This window comes from Danio rerio, chromosome 24 (assembly GCF_052040795.2).
Source record: "Danio rerio strain M-AB ecotype USA chromosome 24, GRCz13ab, whole genome shotgun sequence".
Lineage (NCBI taxonomy): Eukaryota > Metazoa > Chordata > Actinopteri > Cypriniformes > Danionidae > Danio > Danio rerio.
This window is the reverse complement of record NC_141044.1, coordinates 6,769,098-6,788,892: the sequence shown is the minus strand read 5'-3', so window position 1 is coordinate 6,788,892 and position 19,795 is coordinate 6,769,098. Positions and strand designations below refer to the sequence as shown.

The following is a 19,795-nucleotide window of genomic DNA, read 5'->3' as shown; positions in this document are numbered from 1 at the left end:
TATCTATCGTTACACACACAAACACAAATAATGTTTTAGACATGTTATATTGAGGGTCTCAAATATGAACTGTCATCTATCAGAACAACCTTTATTTGTACATCTCTCACTCATCTCTGTATTGGAATTCATCATGTTTTAAACCCACAGTAAGACTATGAGGGTTTTGAATATTCAACTTTTAAATGACATCTTGCTTAGGTATACTATCGGCAGAAATAGTGAACAATGATATTTTAATGTGCTTTACATAAGCAGTCTGCATTCTTATTGATTTACAAGCTGGCAGGATTTCATCTGTGAAGCAACTGCAGCAAATTGCATATTTTTGCTAAGATAGAATCAAAACTAACCTTGGTTTTTACATATTCTCACTGCAAAATGCTAACTTAGCGTGCATTTTTCTGTGAAGCTTTGATTGGCTATTCTGATAAAAATAAATAAGTGGGTAAAATAAGTATTGAACAAGTCATGATTCATCCTGGTAAATATATATTTTTAAAGGTTCTGTTGATATGAAACTAAGCCAGATTTTGGTAAAAGCCTAAACCATCATGTTACAGTCTTAAAGGTGGTGAGTAAAGGGTGAGGAGAGTAACATTGATTTTGGATGAAACACATAAGCAAACACACAATATCAACAAGTGAGGGAAAAAATGCCACGAATAAACTAAATGCAGTAAAGTGAGTTTTATTTACAAAAAATAGACATAATAAGTGTATGTATATATATATATATATATATATATATACTTCAACTATATATATATATATATATATATATATATATATATATATATATATATATATACAGTTGAAGACAAAATTATTAGCCCCCTATAAAATATTTCATTATTTTTCAAATAACTCCCAAGTGCTTTATAATGAATTAAAGATTTTTTCAACACATAATTTTTAAACATAACAGTTTATTCAGGAAGCTTTGAGTGTTTGTAATACAAACAGAAACACAATTATAATCAAAAATAAAAAAAAGCTTGGAGGTCAAAATTATTAGCCCTCTGATGTTAATAGTCAATAGTGTAACCCTTTTGCTTGATAACAGCCATCAGTCGTTTATTGTAGCTCTCAACAAGTTTCAAGCATGTCTCCTGAGGAGTGTTAGCCCATTCTTCCTTAGCAAATCTCTCAAGCTCTTCCAGATTTGTTGGTCTTCTGGCATGAACTCTTGACTTCAGTGTCCCCCACAGATTTTCTATTGGATTCAAGTCTGGGCTTTGTGCAGGCCAGTCAAGGACTTTCACTTTGTTCTGTTGAAGGTAGTTCTTTACCAGAAGTGAGGTATGCTTTGGGTCATTATCATGCTGGAATACAAAACGTCGACCCAAACCAAGTTTTGTTGCAGACTGTTTGAGGTTATTTTTCAAAATCTTCTGGTAGTCTTCCTTTTTCATGTTTCCTTCAACCCTGATAAGATTCCCAGTTCCACATGCACTGAAACATTCCCATAGCATTATACTCCCACCGCCATGTTTCACTGTGGGAACGGTGTTCTTTGGATTAAATGCCTCTCCCTTCTTCCTCCAAACATAGGCAACATCTCTATGGCCAAAGAGCTCTAGTTTTGTCTCATCTGACCAAAGGATACGTTTCCACTTTCCAGTATTCATTATTTTTCTCTAGATTGCCCCTGGCAAACTTCAGTCTAGCTTGGAGGTGTCTCTTTTTTAAAAGAGGAGTCTTTCTTGGTCGACAACCTTTCAGTTCACTCCTGTGCAGGGCTCTAGTGACCGTCTTTGCTGAGACATTAATTCCAGACTTGGCTAAGTCATTCACTAGTGTCTTGGCAGTTGTTCTTGGGTCTTTAGAAACCTCTCTTACTAATTTACTTTTTAAAGTTTTGGAAATCTTTCGCTTTCTACCTCTGCCAGTCATGTTCTCCACAGTGTGGATCTCATTAAACTTCTTGATAATACTTCTCACGGCACTTCTTGACACTTGAAAACGCTTTGATAAACATGTATATCCTTCTCCTTCTTTGTGAGCCTCTACAATTCTTTTTCTCAAGTCTAAACTTATTTCTTTTGTCTTTGTCATGATGACAGAATGCATTATCGTACTATTTGTTTTTCAAGACACCAGTTTTAAGCTTTAAGTGCAATTTAAAGGCTTAATTAGGTTAATTACCTTAACTAGGCAAGTTAGTGCAATTAGGCAAGTCATTGGACAACAGTAGTTTTTTCCTGGAGCCAATCAAACAAATAATTACTTAAGAGGGCTAATAATATTGACCTTAGCAGTTTTTACTTAAAAAAGTAAATAAATAATTATTTCACCCAAAATAAAAGAAAAAAAACCTTTTCCAGAAGAAAAATACAAAAGGAAATGCCGTGAAAACAATTTTCTTGCTCTGTTCAACAGCACTTTTGAAATATTTGTAAAAGAATACAAATTTCATAGGAGGGCTAATAGTTTTGACTTCAACTGTATATATATATATATATATATTGAATAAATATATATATATTGAAAATCACAGGCAACTAATGAAACACAAAGTGTTTAAACAGGTCGATGGGAGAGTTGGAGACGCGGGACACATTAAAACAATAGAAATGAATAAAACAAAACAACCTATTCTATTGCCAAATTTCAAGCCTAACTATCCAAATAGAAAAATATGACAATATTGAGAAGAAATGCTTTACGTTTCTGGTGCACTAACTTACCTACACTAAGATAACAGAAAAATAAATGTACAGCAGTTGGAACTCACCCCTGTGTGTCCACCAAGTGATATTCAAAGCCTACGTGTGACATGTGCACAATGTATGTTGCGTCTCTGTCTCGCTCTCCAACCTTAGATGAGCATAAAACTGATGGTATACAAATGGAGAAAACACAAAAGTAGACACATAACAAAAAGTATCACACTGACTGAAAGGTTTCAATGACACTACATAGCACAAAACAAAACTTTAAAGTGTGCCAGGCCTCGCGAGTAGTATCCTGTCAGCACTTTTATGCCACGGTGGCAACGGAATGCATTTAATACGTAATATAAAAGGCTTTTTTTTTTTAATGACAGCTTCAAAATGCCTCTTGTATGGAGAATGCAGTCATATGCATTGCTCAATTTTTTTTCCAAAGACTTCAACGTTTAAAAAAACTGACAGTTCTGTGATTCTCATCTATGAACTGTGATCTTCTTATTTTTTTAATGGATTCAGGTGAGGTGATTGGCTTGGCCATCTTAGCAGCTTTATTTTCTTTTCTGAAACAAGTTAAGTTTCGGATCATTGTCTTGCTGAAATGTCCACCCTGATTCCATCTTCATCATCCTGGTAAATGTTAGACTGAAGCAGCAAATATTTACACTGATGAGAGGCAGGGTTACTGGATACCCACTGAGACTTTCCATGCCTTTTTACACCTTCCTTTCTTTATGTGTTCAAAACCGTTTCCCTATGACTTAATTTCTAAATTTTTTTTGTTCAAATATGTTTACTGAGAACATTTTACTTGCTGTATATATGATTAAGACCTTCATACAAAAAAGATGGAAAATAGTTTTAACTATACATCATTATTCTGAGACGATCCTGAAACTTGTACACTGAGACACTTGTAATTAAATTTGTAAAGTAAGAAAGGTTCACAAATCAAAGACTTTACTGATTTGACCAGACTCTATGAAACTAGATTTGTGTTTATACCAAAAGTTATTACATCAAACATTTTTTTTATTTTAAAGTGTTGTGACATTGGGTTGATTACCTTGTCATTGTGTCCTTCATTCAGATCTACCCAGACGAAGGACACTTCATTCACAACGAGCTGACGCGACAACATCTCAGTCAGTCACTGGTCAACTTCTTCGAGGAGTGTTTCCGGCTCCCGGATCTAGTGTTCGAGGAGGCGTTAGAGGAGGAGAGCGAAGAAGAGGGTTAGTCCACCCGTTCCATGAAAGTCCAAGCACAAAGCCAGCTCCTTTTGCCACATAATATGCAACCCATAGATTTGAACCCTACAGTTTTCAGTTCCCTCCCGGTGTAGCATGCTGACTCTGAGAACGCCCCGGCCTTGTGTTCCTGCCTCAGCTCCCCTTCAGGTGCTCCTCACCATCCATCAACCCTCGACGTGGCATCAGGCTGGCGCCACATCGTCTCGCTCTCCCCAGCAGGCCAGTTATAAGCTTCTGAAGGTGTTAGGAGTCTCTGGTCTGTCCATCACGTTGACGGATGAGATGGCGCGATATTAACTGACCGCCGAGCTCGAATCCCCTAGAGCTGTGGGACTCGCAGGAGTTGAAACAGCGAGACTGAAGGGGGTCATTCGGTGTTTGATATTTGGTGTTTTGGGGGCGAAAAAGGGGTTGTTGTCGTCGGGAGAACGTGTCATTTGTGGTTCAAAAGGTCTTCTCATGTCCAATTGTACTCGTGTCTGGTGTTCCAATGTAAAGAAAAACATTCCCTTTGGATAATCTATAAAACTTGTTTTTTTCCGTGTTCTCAAGCGTGTCCGAGTCTTGGAAATCGTGTAGCCTCAAGTGTGTATTTAGATGGTGTTTATTCATTGCCGTAACTTCATCATGCGGAAGGGGAGCGAAAGCGATTCTCATTATTCTCGCAGACCATGACAGTTGTACAAGACTGTTGATCCCACTTCTCATCGTGTGTTTTTTTTTTCTTGAAGTGATGGTCTGTCAGTGCCGGAGAAAGCACTCTATGTTGATTTAGTCACTGTGCCTTATTATGGGGGCGAACTATGTTCGAGGAGCCCCCTTGTGAATATCACCAGGCTTATGTTGGATCGAGTAAAATCCTGTATCTAAAGCATACGCTTTTTTGTTGCCATAATAGAATTACAAATTTTTATTTGCGCATGTGTGAGCCAGTGTTGTTTTATCGCCAACAAAACAAACCCGCTCGCATCCTGCTAATAGCGGTTTTCCATCCACTTTAAGGACTGAGTAATGGAGCATGAAATTAAAATGTATGATTTCAGCATTACCTCAGTATTAAACGAAAGCCCCTCTGAGGGTTTACAGACACTTTGTAGAACATTTGTTGATTCATGCCCAAAAACAAATCTGTACATAAAAAAGTAGGGTAGGAAACACTTCTGTGTTAAAGGGACAGTTTATTTAAAAAATAACAATTCTGACAGTTATTTAACCTTCAATTCAATTCATCATCATTTCTATAGTGCTTTTACAATGTAAAGTGTGTAAAAGCAGCTTAACAGAAGAGTTCTAGTAAATTTAAACTGCTTTAGTCTAGTTTTTAGAGTTGAAGTTCAGTTCAGTTTAGTGTGGTTTAAATTTCACTGCTGAAAATCCAAACACTGAAGAACAAATCCATTGATGTGCAGCTCCACAAGTCCCAAATCAAGCAAGCCAGTGGTGACAGTGGCGAGGAACAAACTTAACCAATTGACAAAAGTAAGAGAAAGCACCTCAAGATAAACCAGGCTCAGTTGGGCACAATCATTTCTCCTCTGGCCAAGCTTCTGGTGCAGAGCTGCAGTCTAGGTGCCAGAGGCTGGAGAATGCTGGACGTCCATCATGGAGAAACTGCATGTGTGTGTGAGTAGGTCACCGGTGGGTGTACAGCCTTGCCCTTCGGTATCGATGCAGACACTCATCTATCACTGGGGTCTTTCAGGAATTAGTCTCATGTTCTCCACTCCTCCATGACCATCACAGCATCTGTTTAGGATACAGCCTGGTCTAGGATTGTTGAGACTTCGGGATAATAAAAAACAGACTAACAAAAGCGTAGATGCCGTTCAAATCATGATGTCTTTTGGGAAGTGTTCCAGGCTCCGGTTGCCTTAATTAACGCAGTCTAATGCTGTGTTCATACTAGACGCGGATGAAGCATCAAGCTCAAGTGTTTTGCATGTTAAGTCAATGCAAAGACGCAAATAGACATCCCTTGGTGCATTTCGAGCAAATCGAGTCATTCAAATCGCGTCATGAAGTGGCACCAGTTGAGCATTTTGCACATTTGAATTGCTCTAGTTGGAAAATCTGACCTTCAAAGGATATTCGCGCCGATTAACCAATCAGGAGCTTTCTCTTGTAGGGCCATGATTATGACAAAGTGCCTGTTGTTGGTGTCCTGGGGGGAAATCGTCTTGCTGACACTTAACAACAGTTCATCAAACTGGGCTCAGCTCAGTCTGAAGCACCGCTGAAATCCAGGTATAGTTTCTAGAGGAGTTGATGAACTCACAGAGCTGGTTGCACCTCTGAATGGATCTAGTGGACTCAGACATGTTGTTCAGCCTTTATGAAGCACATAATCGTAGCTATTCTCTCAATGAAATCCATTTTAGCTACTTAGCAATAAAGCTAAAAGTCACAGGGCAGACAGAAGCTCTGCCCATGACATGAATCCCTGTCTATTGTGAAGCGAGTAAACTCAAAATGTTCACGTGTCTATTTATATGTGAATAGCGGGATTTATTCCCTCGTTCCGCGTCTGGTGTGAACACAGCATAACAATCCTTTAGCCTGTATGAATTAGAACATGAGCAGTGTTTAGTATGGGATCATTAGGCCTGGTTTATACTTCTGCGTCGAGTGATCGGCGGGACCCACAGCGCATGCCCTGCGCGTAGCTGTACATTTATACTTCTGCGTGCTATTTGTGTTTCTCTGCAGTAACATTTCCGAAATGCTAGTGTTACCCCTCCTAGTGCGTATGTTTTTTAATAATGATCACGCGGAAGCAGTTTACCTGAACAAATTCACTTTATAGTGTTCTCCGAAAGAAAACAGGGCTCCACACAGACAATAAGTGTACCAGGTCTGGTCATCAAAAAAATCACTCTCAACAGCTTTTGAACAACAAGTGAACTGACCAAATGGCTGGCTGACTCCACCCATTAAACCCCCTTTCTCACCTGTAGGTGTCTATTTTTCCCCATGATGTATTACACAGTTTAACAGTGAACATAGGATTTTGATTTAATTAGAACAGATATTTTCAACAAAAACAAGCATTTTGACACCATTCATACTTAATTTACAGTTTAATTTTTTCCCCCGTTACACTAGCTGGCAGTATGTTTATATGTTCCTCTGTGTCGAGTTTCTTCGTAGGTGTTTTGTTTTTTGTAGAACGCTACCTTAGTTTAGAAGTAGCTCAAACTCGCTCATTTAAAGATGGGAACCGGCGGACAAGCAATAACTTAAGGTAAACACAAAACAAAACTTTCCATCTGGAGCTCATTCGCGGGACTTTACACTTGTAAACACACGCTCCAATAGGTCTGCACAGCTCTCAGTCCCACCCACAATTGTCAGTGCTACCAAGCCAATCACAGTGCTTGTGCTACACATTGTTGCGACGTGTAGTTAAAATTTTTGAGAGGTGCGCGTCAGGGATGGCCACAGCATGCGTGCGCTTGATGCAGAAGTATAAATTAGCCTTCAAAGTGTGCGTGTACTAATGTACTTCTGACTGAAACTGAATATTGAGAAGTGGGCGGAGCTTTTTGGCGCATCATTCCCTTATAACAATAGGGGCGTGGTTAACAATATTACCAAACTGACACCAACAGAAAAGGGCCATCACCCCAAACGCAGAAGCTAACTTAAAGAACAACTGTGTCCTCTAGCAAAACAAACATTCAATTTTGACATTTGTTTTACTTGTTTAATGGCCATAAATGTTTGCAACGAGGTTGAGCAAATGATATGAAAATGTCTGTCCCTTTAACACCTATAACATACAGTATTGTGCAAATGTTTCGCATTCATTATGTCATGTATGGTATGTTTATTTGCTTTGCACAGTACTGTATATGATTGGTTGTGACGTTTGCCTATAAAAGCTCTTGAGGAAGAACAGTTTTATTTCTTTTGGATGAAATGTTCATGTTTATTCTTGATGCATTCATATTGCATGTCGAAAAAAAACAACTCAAAAGCTATTTTTTAAAATATCCGCATAGTATTTTTGACGGCTTGAATGTTCCTACCTGGATTTCATTTCTGGTTTTGTGAGTGAGATTTGGGTCTTGTCTGCTTGATGTGTAAATGTTACTCGAATATCATTTAAGTCTCTGAATATCTGAGTGTTTCTTGTACATAATGCATATGAAGGTGTTTCGTTCTCCTGTGGCGAGCAGAGCGGCCGCGGTCACGCCTCTAACTGGACAGAAAAAAAAATCACATGGGACCAAGAGTGTGATGGGATTGCTGTTTACTGACTCAGCAAGAACAGTCATATTGTGGCACCTCTCAGAAAACAAACTATTTTATCATCACCTTTGTCATGATTTGTTTTCCTCACTTGGAGAAAAGAGGATGAATACGTAAGTAACCAAAATAAACTGAAAGCCTTCGATGTCGATGTCCTGTTTTCTTGTGAATTAAGTGAATGGGTGCATTTATAGTATGACTATCTGTAAGGTAATTTCTTAGATTACCATTATTACTTTAGTATTTTTTAATCTGGGAAAGGCGGTAAATGAATCAAATCAGCACATCTACATTATTGCCTTCTTTATTTTCTGTTTTTGACATTATAAGGATAGTAAAATCTTGAATATGTTTAGGTTTCTTGATTTCTGCAGAACATTGTATTGTTTAGAATGTTGGTGATCAAACAATTTGGGTTACCACTGACTTCCAATGTACAAAAAAACACTGACATGTTTATTAAAATGCCTGTCTGTGCAAAAGTAGAGAGAATTTCATGTTTGGGTTGACATGATGTTCTGTTTTTGTGTGATAGTTATTTTCAATATTACATTTCAACTACATAAAATCAATTTGGATACTAGAAGTATAAAACAGGCTTCCATCATGAAGTTATGAAAGTCTTGTACATCTCTTGAACATCAACATTGTAATTTTATCCTAGCACATTACTGCCACCTTGTGTTCAAATTAACAATTGTTGATTATTTCTTGGCAGACATTACCATCTAGTGGACATCTGCGGACATTGCAGGTCTTACCGGACTTTCAGAAATAAATCTTGTATCATAGTTTCTACTTGATCTGTCAGCTTGCTATAGTCAGCTTGACAAACTTCATGAGGATGATTTCCTGCACTCCTCATGCATTTTACGAGAGCTCCATGCGTCTGCTCCTGACCTCCAATGCTGCAGAGTTCATCCAGCTGCTTGACGGGGTCCTGTGGGATATTTTGACACTGAAGAGCTCTTAAGACAGCCGGAGCAAATTTCCCGTGGTGTGCAGTGGAGCATATCACCAGTGGACAGCTTCTGTCATGCAGACGATCTGCAACTACTTTGCCAACTGCTGTGTGAGTGTCCATTATGTACCCTGTTGATTTATGCACCTCCCGTATGGCCGTCAAACAGTCATCCTCCGAGCACCAACCAGCTTGAACTTCCAGATTTATCTTCTGCCGTAAAGTCTCTGACACTTTAAAGAACCCATCTCTTTCTAGACTCGAAAACAGATCTCTGACAAGACTCCCATCTCCACCAGATGCATGATGGATGAACCTTTCAAGGTTGGAGGATTTTAGGATATCAATGGCAGGGGAGTTTGAAACCAGCAGCCTCCTGTCACGGAGATCGTACTCACCGCTAGTGATGAAGTCAGATATGACACGGTTATGATTGGACGCACAGATCACCTTCCGTATTGGGATTCCCATTTGCTTGGCGTACAGAGCTGACATAGCATTCCCGAAGTTGCCAGTAGGTATACACACATCAATGGGATCCCCGAATGACAATGTGCCATTTTTAAGCAGGTCCATGTACGCCGAGCAGTGATAGACCACTTGAGGAAGCAGTCGGGCCCAGTTTATTGAGTTCGCAGTGCTGAGAATTGTGGCGTACTCCACAGCAAAGTGTCCAATCAAGTTGGAGTCCCCAAACATTTGTTTAATGCTCCTTTGGCAGAAGTCAAAGTCGGACAGGACGCTGACAGACTTGGCATTTCCACCTTGGAATCCTGTCATTTGTAGTTTCTGAATCTCACTCACTCCATTCTCAGGGAACAACACAAGCACGCCGATCCTATCCCGGTCACTGTCTTTAAGATTCCGGAAGCCGTTTAGCACCGCACTTCCAGTATCTCCAGATGTGGCCACTAGAATCAGGTAGTTGCACATCTGTGGCAAGCAGTGGGCGAAGAGCTGAGGCATTAACTGCAGTGCCAGATCTTTAAAAGAGGCAGTCGGGCCATGAAAGAGTTCTAGAAGGTACTGATGATCAGTGAGGTGCTTTAGAGGAACAACTGATTGATCGGCAAAGTTCTGGCTGTAGGCACGGTTTACCATTTTGCTCAATGCCAGAGGGGACACATCCAAAGGATGGATACAGTTTTCCAATATGGTCACAGCTCTCATGTCATATGGCATGTTGGATATCCTCAACCATTCAGAAGGATCAAGTTTAGGGAATCCTTTCTGTGGTACGTAAAGCCCCCCATCTGGTGCGAGACCTTCAATGACAACATCACTAAAGAACTTGGGATCGCTTGACCTTTGGCTCCTCGTTGAAATGAACGTCTCTGATTCTGAGTCCTCTAACCTAAGCAGAGTCTTCATGACTTTATCAGCCACGTCCTCTATAGAGTCTCCCGTCCCACAAAGCACTCTCGCATCTAACCATTCCTCATAAAATGGCTTCCTGTATTGTAATATATCTCTCATGGAAACGCCAGAATTCTGACCAACAATCCTATTCACTTTCATTCGACCGAGTCTTTGCATGATATCTTCTGTGTCTACATCCAGGTACACGATTACTCCAGAGCGTTTCAGGTGCTGCATTGTATCCCGATGCAGCGGATTGGAGCCGGTCATTGAGATGACACTTCCAGTAGCTGTGAATCCACACACCGCTTTACCCTCTTCTTCAATAAAACGATCTCCGCCGACTTCGGAGAGCTTGTCTGCCACACTCATTCCCCAAGTCTTTTCAAGAACATCGTCATCTATATCGATAACAGGCATTCTAAGTTTATATCCCACAATCCGGCCCACACAGGTCTTCCCTGCTCCTGGAAGACCCATGAGGAGGATATTTTTATCAGGAGGTTTAGAGAATTGATTTGATGATAGCTGTGCTGCTGTGAAGAGTGAAGAACCACATGGAGCAAACAGCATGTGAGACTTTAGCCTATTTACTTTAGTCAACAGCTGGCCTAAAACTGCAGGGATCATCTTGGAAAGAAGAGCATATAATCTGGAAAGCAAATAAAAAAAAGGATCAGAATTAAAACCATGTCAGTACATCTGATAGTAAAGTAATAGAACAATGCAATGTCTTAACTGCATTTGTTAAACTGTACTTTAAATATGTTTCAAGAGTTCACACTTAGCTGATGCTTGATTAAGTAAAAGCGTATTTGGCATCCTATCCCAGGAGAGAGCCCTGAGCTCTGAAGATCCACAAGCCCAGGGCTCCCTCCATTTAAACAGAAGAGAGAGAGGAGAGTCTCAAGAACTCCCTTCTATAGGAGTGGAAGGAGTCAGGATGGAAAAGGGGTTTCGCCAAAAAAACAAGGACGACTAAAGTAAGTAAGGCAGACTATATGCATTTGAATGTGTCTAACTGGTCGGTTAGTGATTGATGATGCGAGACCAGCCGTGGTCAATCATAAGCACGTGTTCATCTCAAAAATCTGTTCATAAACTTCACCTAAGGATGTTTGATATGAGATTTATTGCATACTGTTTTGTTCATTATTAGTTTAAGCTGATTAAATTGTTGCAAAGGCAGTTTGAGTGCATGATCAAGTTATTATACTTTGATAATTAAAAATGATATCAATTTAACTTAATATTTTGTAATATTAAATTAAACAATATACCCTCATGGATATATGAATACACACATTAATACACTAAATGTAAAATAAAAATATGGATTAACATGGATTCATTGATTGCAATAAGAACAAATAAATACTATAATGATTGACTGGTGGTGGTGTGGGTATATATATATATATATATATATTTTTTTTTTTTAAATTTATTTATTTATTTATTTATATATTTTCTTATTGCGATCAACGAATGATCTGATGATCCCTGATGATTGTAACACGCTTTAGGTGTATGGCCATACACAATATATGCACTATATAAATGCACTTTACTTACTAATTGATTAATAATTTGTCACACAATATGTAGGTTTAAGTATTAAAAAATCTATCTCTCTATCTATCTATCTATCTATCTATCTATCTATCTATCTATCTATCTATCTATCTATCTATCTATCTATCTATCTATCTATCTATCTCTGTATAAATGACAGAGTACTAATATATATATATATAATATATCTAATATATATATATACAATTCAAAGAAAAAGAAAAAACGGATCAGTGGTACAAAGAAAACAAAATATAAATGAGACAAATACGTTGAAGGTTATTTCTTATATATAATGTCAATGTCTATATATATGTATGTATATATATATATATATATATATATATATATATATATATATATATATATATATATATATATATATATACATTAAAGCAAATATGCTGGTGAGAAAGTTTTACTTGTGTTCAGAGCAGGTTAAGGTAAACCTCTTTAGAAATGATTGCAGTTCTTTATACACAGATCCTAAATGGTATTAATTAAAAAAATGATCTTTCATAACCTGCAGATTGCATACAATGATTGTATGAGGATTTTTCTTAAAAACATAGATGTGTAGTCAGGTGAATTATTTTGTAAGGTCATTGTTTGCTTTGGTGAGAAATTTCATCTGTCAGAATTCTCAGAATAGCATTTTACTGTTGTTGATCAACCCTATGCTTGCTGAGGTGCATACTGTGTGGTTTGTAGCCTATTGTTTGGTCTGTCTTTTGTACAATTGGACCTAGTGTCTTGAGAGTATTAAACATACAATATGTATAAGCATGCGTACTAAAAAAGGGTAAGGGGCTTGTGGAATTACAGAATCTTGGAGATTTCAAGTAAAAGAACAGTTAGATGGCTCTTTTATAAGTACTTTGCTTAATGTTGTTCGTAAGAATAGCTGGATAAAAGGGTTCTTGGTTAGTAAATGTGCATTATGGATCTTTGTAAATATTCTCAAAATTCACATTACATAGATTTACACTATTAACTGCCGAAACTATTACGTTTAAAACTAGCAAAGTAAGCAAGGTTTACCTAAAACGGCGTCTATCTGTCTAGTACAGGATTTCACGTGCGCTCACAGTGGCTGCTTTGTAAACAAACCCTGGCAATACGGCAACTGCAAAGGGACATTTCTCGTTTACTGGTTTAATAAACGGCTTGTTCCTTCAGCTTTAAATCATAATAACGAAATAAATCTTTAGCTTAGCATGTCGTTTGTTGTAGTTATATGTTTAAAGAACATAAGCTAAAATAACGAAATTAATATGCGGGAAATAATAAAACACGAGAGAAGCTGTTTGTTTAACATTGCTTGGCAGCAGTTGTCATAGGGACAGCTGTAAAACAACGCCGAAGAAACACGTCTTCATTCATATCGCAGTTCTATTTCTCTCTTTCTTGTCATTTCTCGTCTCTGTCATCGGGCATCATGAGCGACACCATTTATCCTGCAGAGAGCATCTATAATCTGATCCCCAGAGAGGAAGAGAAAACCATGAAAGCCCCCAGGTAACGTTTGAGTTCCAGACTTATCAATAATAAAAGGCCTCAAATAATAAATTGAGGTAAAATTGGTTTTATTGTCGCACATTGGTTCATTTATGAATAGTGATAACTTGAAGGTGTGAAATCACTTGTTTGACTTCAAAACAAAACTAACGTTAGCCATATTTAAATGGCTGTGATCAATATGCTTACTTTAATAGTTGTTTGTTGCTATTTTTACTTTGATTTCCCCTACTACGAAGAATACTTTAATGAAATTATATTAGCGAGAAAGTTCAAATGTGCGAATATTTGCCCCAGTAAATAATAATTTGTCATGGTTTTATATTTTACAACGTAGTTGTTTGTTTCATTATAACACTGTCTACTCATTTCGTTACTATAGCAAATGTGAATATGATGATATATCAAAAATCTATTTTAAAAAAGGTATATTATATTAAAAATATAATATATAAGATATATTTAAAAAAATTTCAAGTAAATTTGAACTTCAATATGTTCTGTTTTAGGAGAACGTATGTGAATCATCACCTATATCCCACAAACAAAGCAAAAACTGAGGTAAAGTTGGTTTTATATTTGCACATTCATGCAGATATATTGTTTACCATGGAGCTTTGAATATTCGGCCTCAAATCCCATGTAATTTATGACTTCAAAACAACATTATCTATATGACTGTGAACATTTTTGTACTTTGATAGCCATTGACTGCTAATATGATTTCTCTATTTGGAATTTGCAAATACTACCTTTATGAAATCATATTATTAACAAGAAAGTCTGAACTTGCGAATATAAAACCAACTTTACCGAAATTAAGCAAAAAGCTGTCGGCAGTACAGAGAAAGAATTGGTAAATGTGCTTTCTGTTCAGAAACTGATGCAAAATGTACTGTCAGAATGTGTTTTAAATGGGATTTCCCTCATCCCCCCATTTTATCTACAATCACCTGCCACTTTGGGTTGGACACCCTTTTGCTTTCAGAATGGCCTGGAAATATTCCTCAGAGATTTTGGTCCATGCTACATGATAGCATCACGCAGTTGCTGCAGATTTGTCGGCTGCACATCCATGACGTGAATCTCCCATTCCTCCCAGGTGCTCTATTGGATTGAGATCTGGTGACTGTGGAGGCCGTTTGAGTACAGTGAACTCATTGTCATGTTCAAGAAACCAGTCTGAGATGATTCAAGCTTTATGACATGGCACATTATGTAGCCATCAGAAGATGGGTACAATGTGGTCATAAAGGGATGGACATGGTCAGTAACATACTCAGATAAGCTGTGGCGTTAACATGACGATCAACTGGTAATAATGGGCCCAAAATGTGCCAAGAAAATATCCCCCACACCATTACACCACCACCAGCAGCCTGAACCGTTGAATTAAGGCAGGATGGATTTATGCTTTCATCTTGTTGATGCCAAATTCTGACCCTACCATTCGAATGTTGCAGCAGAAATAGAGACTCATCAGACCAGGCAATATTTTTCCAATCTCTTATTGTTCAATTTTGGTGAGCCTGCATGAAGTGTAGCCTCAGATTCCTGTTCTTAGCTGACTGCACCAACAACCACGCCACGTTCAAAGTCACTTAAATCACCTTTCTTCCCCATTCTGATGCTCGGTTTGAACTGCAGCAGATCGTCTTGACCATGTCTACATGCCTAAATGCTTTGAGTTGCTGCCATGTGATTGGCTGATTAAATATTTGCATCAACGAGCAGTTGGACAGGTGTACCTAATAAAGTGGCCGGTGAGTGTATTTGATTTGAATGAAGCACGTGTTTTCTGTGACATTCATTCAGTAGCATCTTCTTTTTTCAGGTACATGTCAAAGTTCAGAGAGCAGGTGAAACTGGAGAAACAGTCAAACAAAGCCCCTAATAAATCTATGGGACCAGCTAAAGTGGACGTCCCATTGCCACAGAAATATCTACTAAAACACTCGAAGGAACCCAAACTCCCTGAAAGTATGTGAAATATCTAATATATATATATTTTTTTTATTTATTTATTAAATTTACTTGGTTCACCCAAAAATAAAAATTTCCTCATCACACTTGAGTGGTTCGAAACTTGTATGAATATCTTTCTTCTGTTGTGTCATTGATATCCATAGCAGGAACAAAATTACTATTGAAGTAAATGACCTTTTTGTTGTTGTTGTTGTTGTAGTCTTTAGTATATCTTCCTTTGTATTTAACAGAAGAAAGAAACTCAAACAGGTTTGGAAGTTAAGGAGGAGTAAATAATGACAACATTTTCATCTTTGGATAAACTACACTTTTATTACATAACATACATATCTTTTCATACAATAATAAATGCCAATGTTTTTGTATAAATCACTAAAGATTTGTCTGATCATTAATTTTTGCTGTTTCAGAGAAACCATTTAAATATGAAGATGATGAGCTGCATTATAAACCACCAGTACCTGCTAGAACTGACAAGCCGCTCATGGGTCTTCATACCAACAAGAACTTCATTAAGACCAATGCCGTTGAGAATATCATGGCAGTCCCGAAGAAACCACAGCCGGCGTACACTGATACAAAAAAGGGAGACAAGCAACCGCTTGAAAACTCTGGTCTCGTTCCTAAATATATAAAGAAGAAGGTGAGGAGAGGGATTTAATCAGTTTCCTGCTTTTGTATTCATGCAGAACAGACACTAGCATACTTTATTAAGCACACCTTGCTAGTACTGGACCCCTTTTGCCTAAAGGGATAGTTCATCCAAACATGTTCTCACTATTTACTCACCCTCAGTGGTTTCAGAACATTTATGAGTTTCTTTCTTCTGTTGAACACAAAAGAAGATATTTTGAAGAATGTTGGAAACTGGTAACCATTTACTTCTATAGTTGTAATAAACTCATCAAGTCACTTTCGTCTGCACAAAACGGTGTCATAGTTGCTTTTGATAAATGTCAAGAAAATAAAGCAGTGTTTGTTAACTCTGCTTAAAGGAAACGAAGAGCAAATCATTTAAATAATAAATATTTTATAACAATTTATGAAGCCGCTCAAAGCGATTTAATATAAAAATGTATTCATTAATTGTTATATTAAAATCCTGTGACCAGGGTTGAGTGTAATTAGTTATAAAGTAATTCGTTACTGTAATTAAATTATTTCAGCTAAACAAGAATTGCCTTTCATTTGTTTAGGTAATTTTATTACAATTATTTATAATGTACTTCCTTAAATACTGTACATTCAGCAGTTTTATGTAAATCTGTATGTACATATAATGCAGAATATTCATATTTTTCAACTAAAGAATATTTATCAAGAGAATTGCACATCCCAAAGAAAAAAATATTGAGGAATTAGTTTTTTGGCAATATAATGTATCAATTCAGAGGAGCAAAGTTAATTGTGTCCTTTTTTAAAGACGCGCTATGCTTATACATAAACTGCCAGTTTGACTATATTCTCACTTGAAAAACTCCTAAAACTTGATTTTGTGGCATAATTGATGAGTATTTCTCTAACTTTGTGGATTTCCTGTTCGCTATTAAACGCCCTCAGTTACACAGTTGAGGTCAGAATTATTAGCCCCCCTTTGAATTATTATTATTATTTTTTAATGTTTCCCAAATTATGTTTAACAGACAAAGGAAATTTTCACAGTATGTCTGATAATATTTTTTCTTCTGGAGAAAGAATTATTTGTTCATTTCGGCTAGAATAAAAGCAGTTTTTAATCTAAAAAAAAAATTTAAGGTCAAAATTATTAGCCCCTTTAAGCTATTTTTTTTTCTCGATAGTCTACAGAACAAACCATCGTTATACAATAACTTGCCTAATTACCCTAACCTGCCTAGTTAACCTAATTAACCTAGTTAAGCCTTTAAATGTCACTTTAAGCTATATAAAAGTGTCCTGAAAAATATCTAGTAAAATCTAGTAAAATATTATTTACTGTCAACAAGGCAAAGAAAAAATAAATTACAGATATTAGAAATGAGTTATTAAAACTATTATCTTTATAAATGTGTTGAAAAAAATCTGCTCTCCATTAAACAGAAATTGGGGAAAAAATTAAACGGGGGGCTAATAATTCTGACTTCGACTGTATGTGTGTGTGTATATATATATATATATATATATGTGTGTGTGTGTGTGTGTGTGTGTGTGTGTGTGTGTGTGTGTGTGTGTGTGTGTGTGTGTGTGTGTGTGTGTGTGTGTGTATATATGTGTATATATGTGTGTATGTATGTATATATATATATATATATATATATATATATATATATATATATATATATATATATATATATATATATATATATATATATATATATATATATATAGATATATATAGATAGATATATATATATATACAAATAAGAGACTCCTCCTCAGGCATGTTTTAATGTGTGTTTCCAGGATTATGGTCAGACTCCAGAATATTTGCTTCAGCGCAGAGAGGAAGTCAGGAAAGCACAAGAGGAATATGACAGCTACGTCAAAGAGCGGATGAAAGAAGGGGCCATGAAACAGCTCTCGGGTGAAGAGCGATTCAAAATCCTGCAGGTAAAGACAAAAACAAACTATGCAATACATCATTTTGAATTGTTTACAGACACTTCTCTCTTATTGCTTTGCATTGCAAAATGTGCTATATTAATTTTTTTATTTGAACAGGTAATTGTGAAGCTTGTTTGTCTAAGAAAGGCTGTATACTGATTTTTTAAATAGCAAGAATTGTCTAATGACTTGACTTTTGACAGGCTTTGAAGAAGAACTGGGACGATCTTCATCACCAATACCAGGGTCTCTCGGTTGTCATTGACACGGCTCCCAAAAAATACAGGAAGGAGCGACTAGAGCAGGAAATGAAGCAGCTGGAGAGAGATATTGACATGATTGAGCGTCACAAAACCATCTACATTTCCAATAACTAGTAGTTCTGAGTTCAGCAAATATCCAAGAACAACATTTAAAACAGATGTCTTCGCTCATTGTCATCTGTTGTCTTTGTTAAAGGGCTTTAGTAGAGTTTTACAGCAATAAATCTAATAAAGAAAGTGATGGATTAAATCAATGGTCTCCTGGTAATTCCATTGCTCAAAGTAAATTTGGAATCCAAATGATTGATCTACGCTTTCTTATTCAATGTTTCTAGTGTTGCTCAAGTGAACATTAATGAACATTAATTCCAAAAGAAGTAAATACTTAATTAAATTACTGGATTAAATTACTATACAATACTATATATATATACACTTAAAGTCAGAATTATTAGCCTCCCTGAATTATTAGACCCCCTGTTTATTTTTTTCCCCAATTTATGTTTAACGGAGAGCAGATTTTTTTCAACACATTTCTAAACATAATAGTTTTAATAACTCATTTCTAATAACTGATTTATCTTTGCCATGATGACAGTAAATAATATTTGACTAGATATTTTTCAACATACTAGTATTCAGCATAAAGTGACATTTAAAGGCTTAACTAGATTAATTTGGTTAACTAGGCAGGTTAAGGTAATTAGGCAAGTTATTGTATTACGAAGGTTTGTTCTGTATAAACGGGAAAAATATAGCTTAAATGGGCTAATAATTTTGTCCTTAAAATGGCTTTTAAAAAATTAAAAACTGCCTTTATTCTAGCCGAAATAAAACAAATAAGAATTTTTCCAGAAGAAAAAATATTATCTGATATACTGTGAAAATTCCCTTGCTCTATTGAACATCATTTGAGAAATATTTAAAAAAGAAACAAAGAAATTCAAAGGGTGGCTGATAATTCTGAATTCAACTGTGTGTGTATGTTTATATATATATATATATATATATATATATATATATATATATATATATATATATATATATATATATATATATATATATATATATACACTCACAAACTGATTTCTTTTATCTTTCCCATGATGACACTAGTATTCAGCTTAAAGTCACATTTAAAAGTTTATAGATTAGGGTAATTGGGCTAGTTAGGGTAATTAGGCGTCATTATTTAATGATGGTTTGTTCTGTAGACTATCGAAAATAAATATTGCTTAAGGGGGGTTATAATATAGACCCTAAAATGTTTTTAAAAAATTAAAAAACTGCTATTAACAAATAAGACTTTTTCTTGAGGAAAAAAAGGCATACTCTGAAACTACATACACTGACATACTCCGTGCTCTGTTAAATATTATTTGGGAAATATTTGAT

At 36.4% G+C, this 19,795-nt stretch overlaps 3 protein-coding genes across 7 annotated transcripts in view; 2 read left to right on the top strand and 1 right to left on the bottom strand.

The window, feature by feature from the left end:
• Positions 1–8,321, top strand: part of dpp6a (dipeptidyl-peptidase 6a) — a 480,122-nt gene extending 471,801 nt beyond the window's left edge. For all 5 annotated transcript variants that reach the window (XM_087309078.1, XM_087309080.1, XM_087309079.1 and 2 more), the window contains one exon: positions 3,763–8,321. In XM_087309078.1, the coding sequence (XP_087165204.1) occupies positions 3,763–3,912 (150 nt within the window). In that variant the 3' untranslated portion in view covers positions 3,913–8,321. The remainder of the gene's footprint in view (positions 1–3,762) is intronic.
• On the bottom strand, positions 6,703–13,184 carry thnsl1 (threonine synthase like 1). Its single transcript, XM_087309082.1, has 2 exons — positions 13,113–13,184; positions 6,703–11,148 (listed from the first exon to the last, which is right to left on the bottom strand). The coding sequence occupies exon 2, from the start codon at positions 11,124–11,126 to the stop codon at positions 8,934–8,936; it is 2,193 nt and encodes a 730-aa protein (XP_087165208.1). The 5' UTR covers positions 11,127–11,148; positions 13,113–13,184; the 3' UTR covers positions 6,703–8,933.
• A 132-nt stretch (positions 13,185–13,316) lies between these two features.
• Positions 13,317–18,650, top strand: enkur (enkurin, TRPC channel interacting protein). The gene is given in 5 exon segments (NM_001305613.1): positions 13,317–13,589; positions 15,424–15,569; positions 15,986–16,218; positions 17,997–18,143; positions 18,341–18,650. Coding segments are annotated over 5 exon segments (780 nt in total). The 5' UTR covers positions 13,317–13,509; the 3' UTR covers positions 18,515–18,650.
• Positions 18,651–19,795: the final 1,145 nt, after the last annotated feature.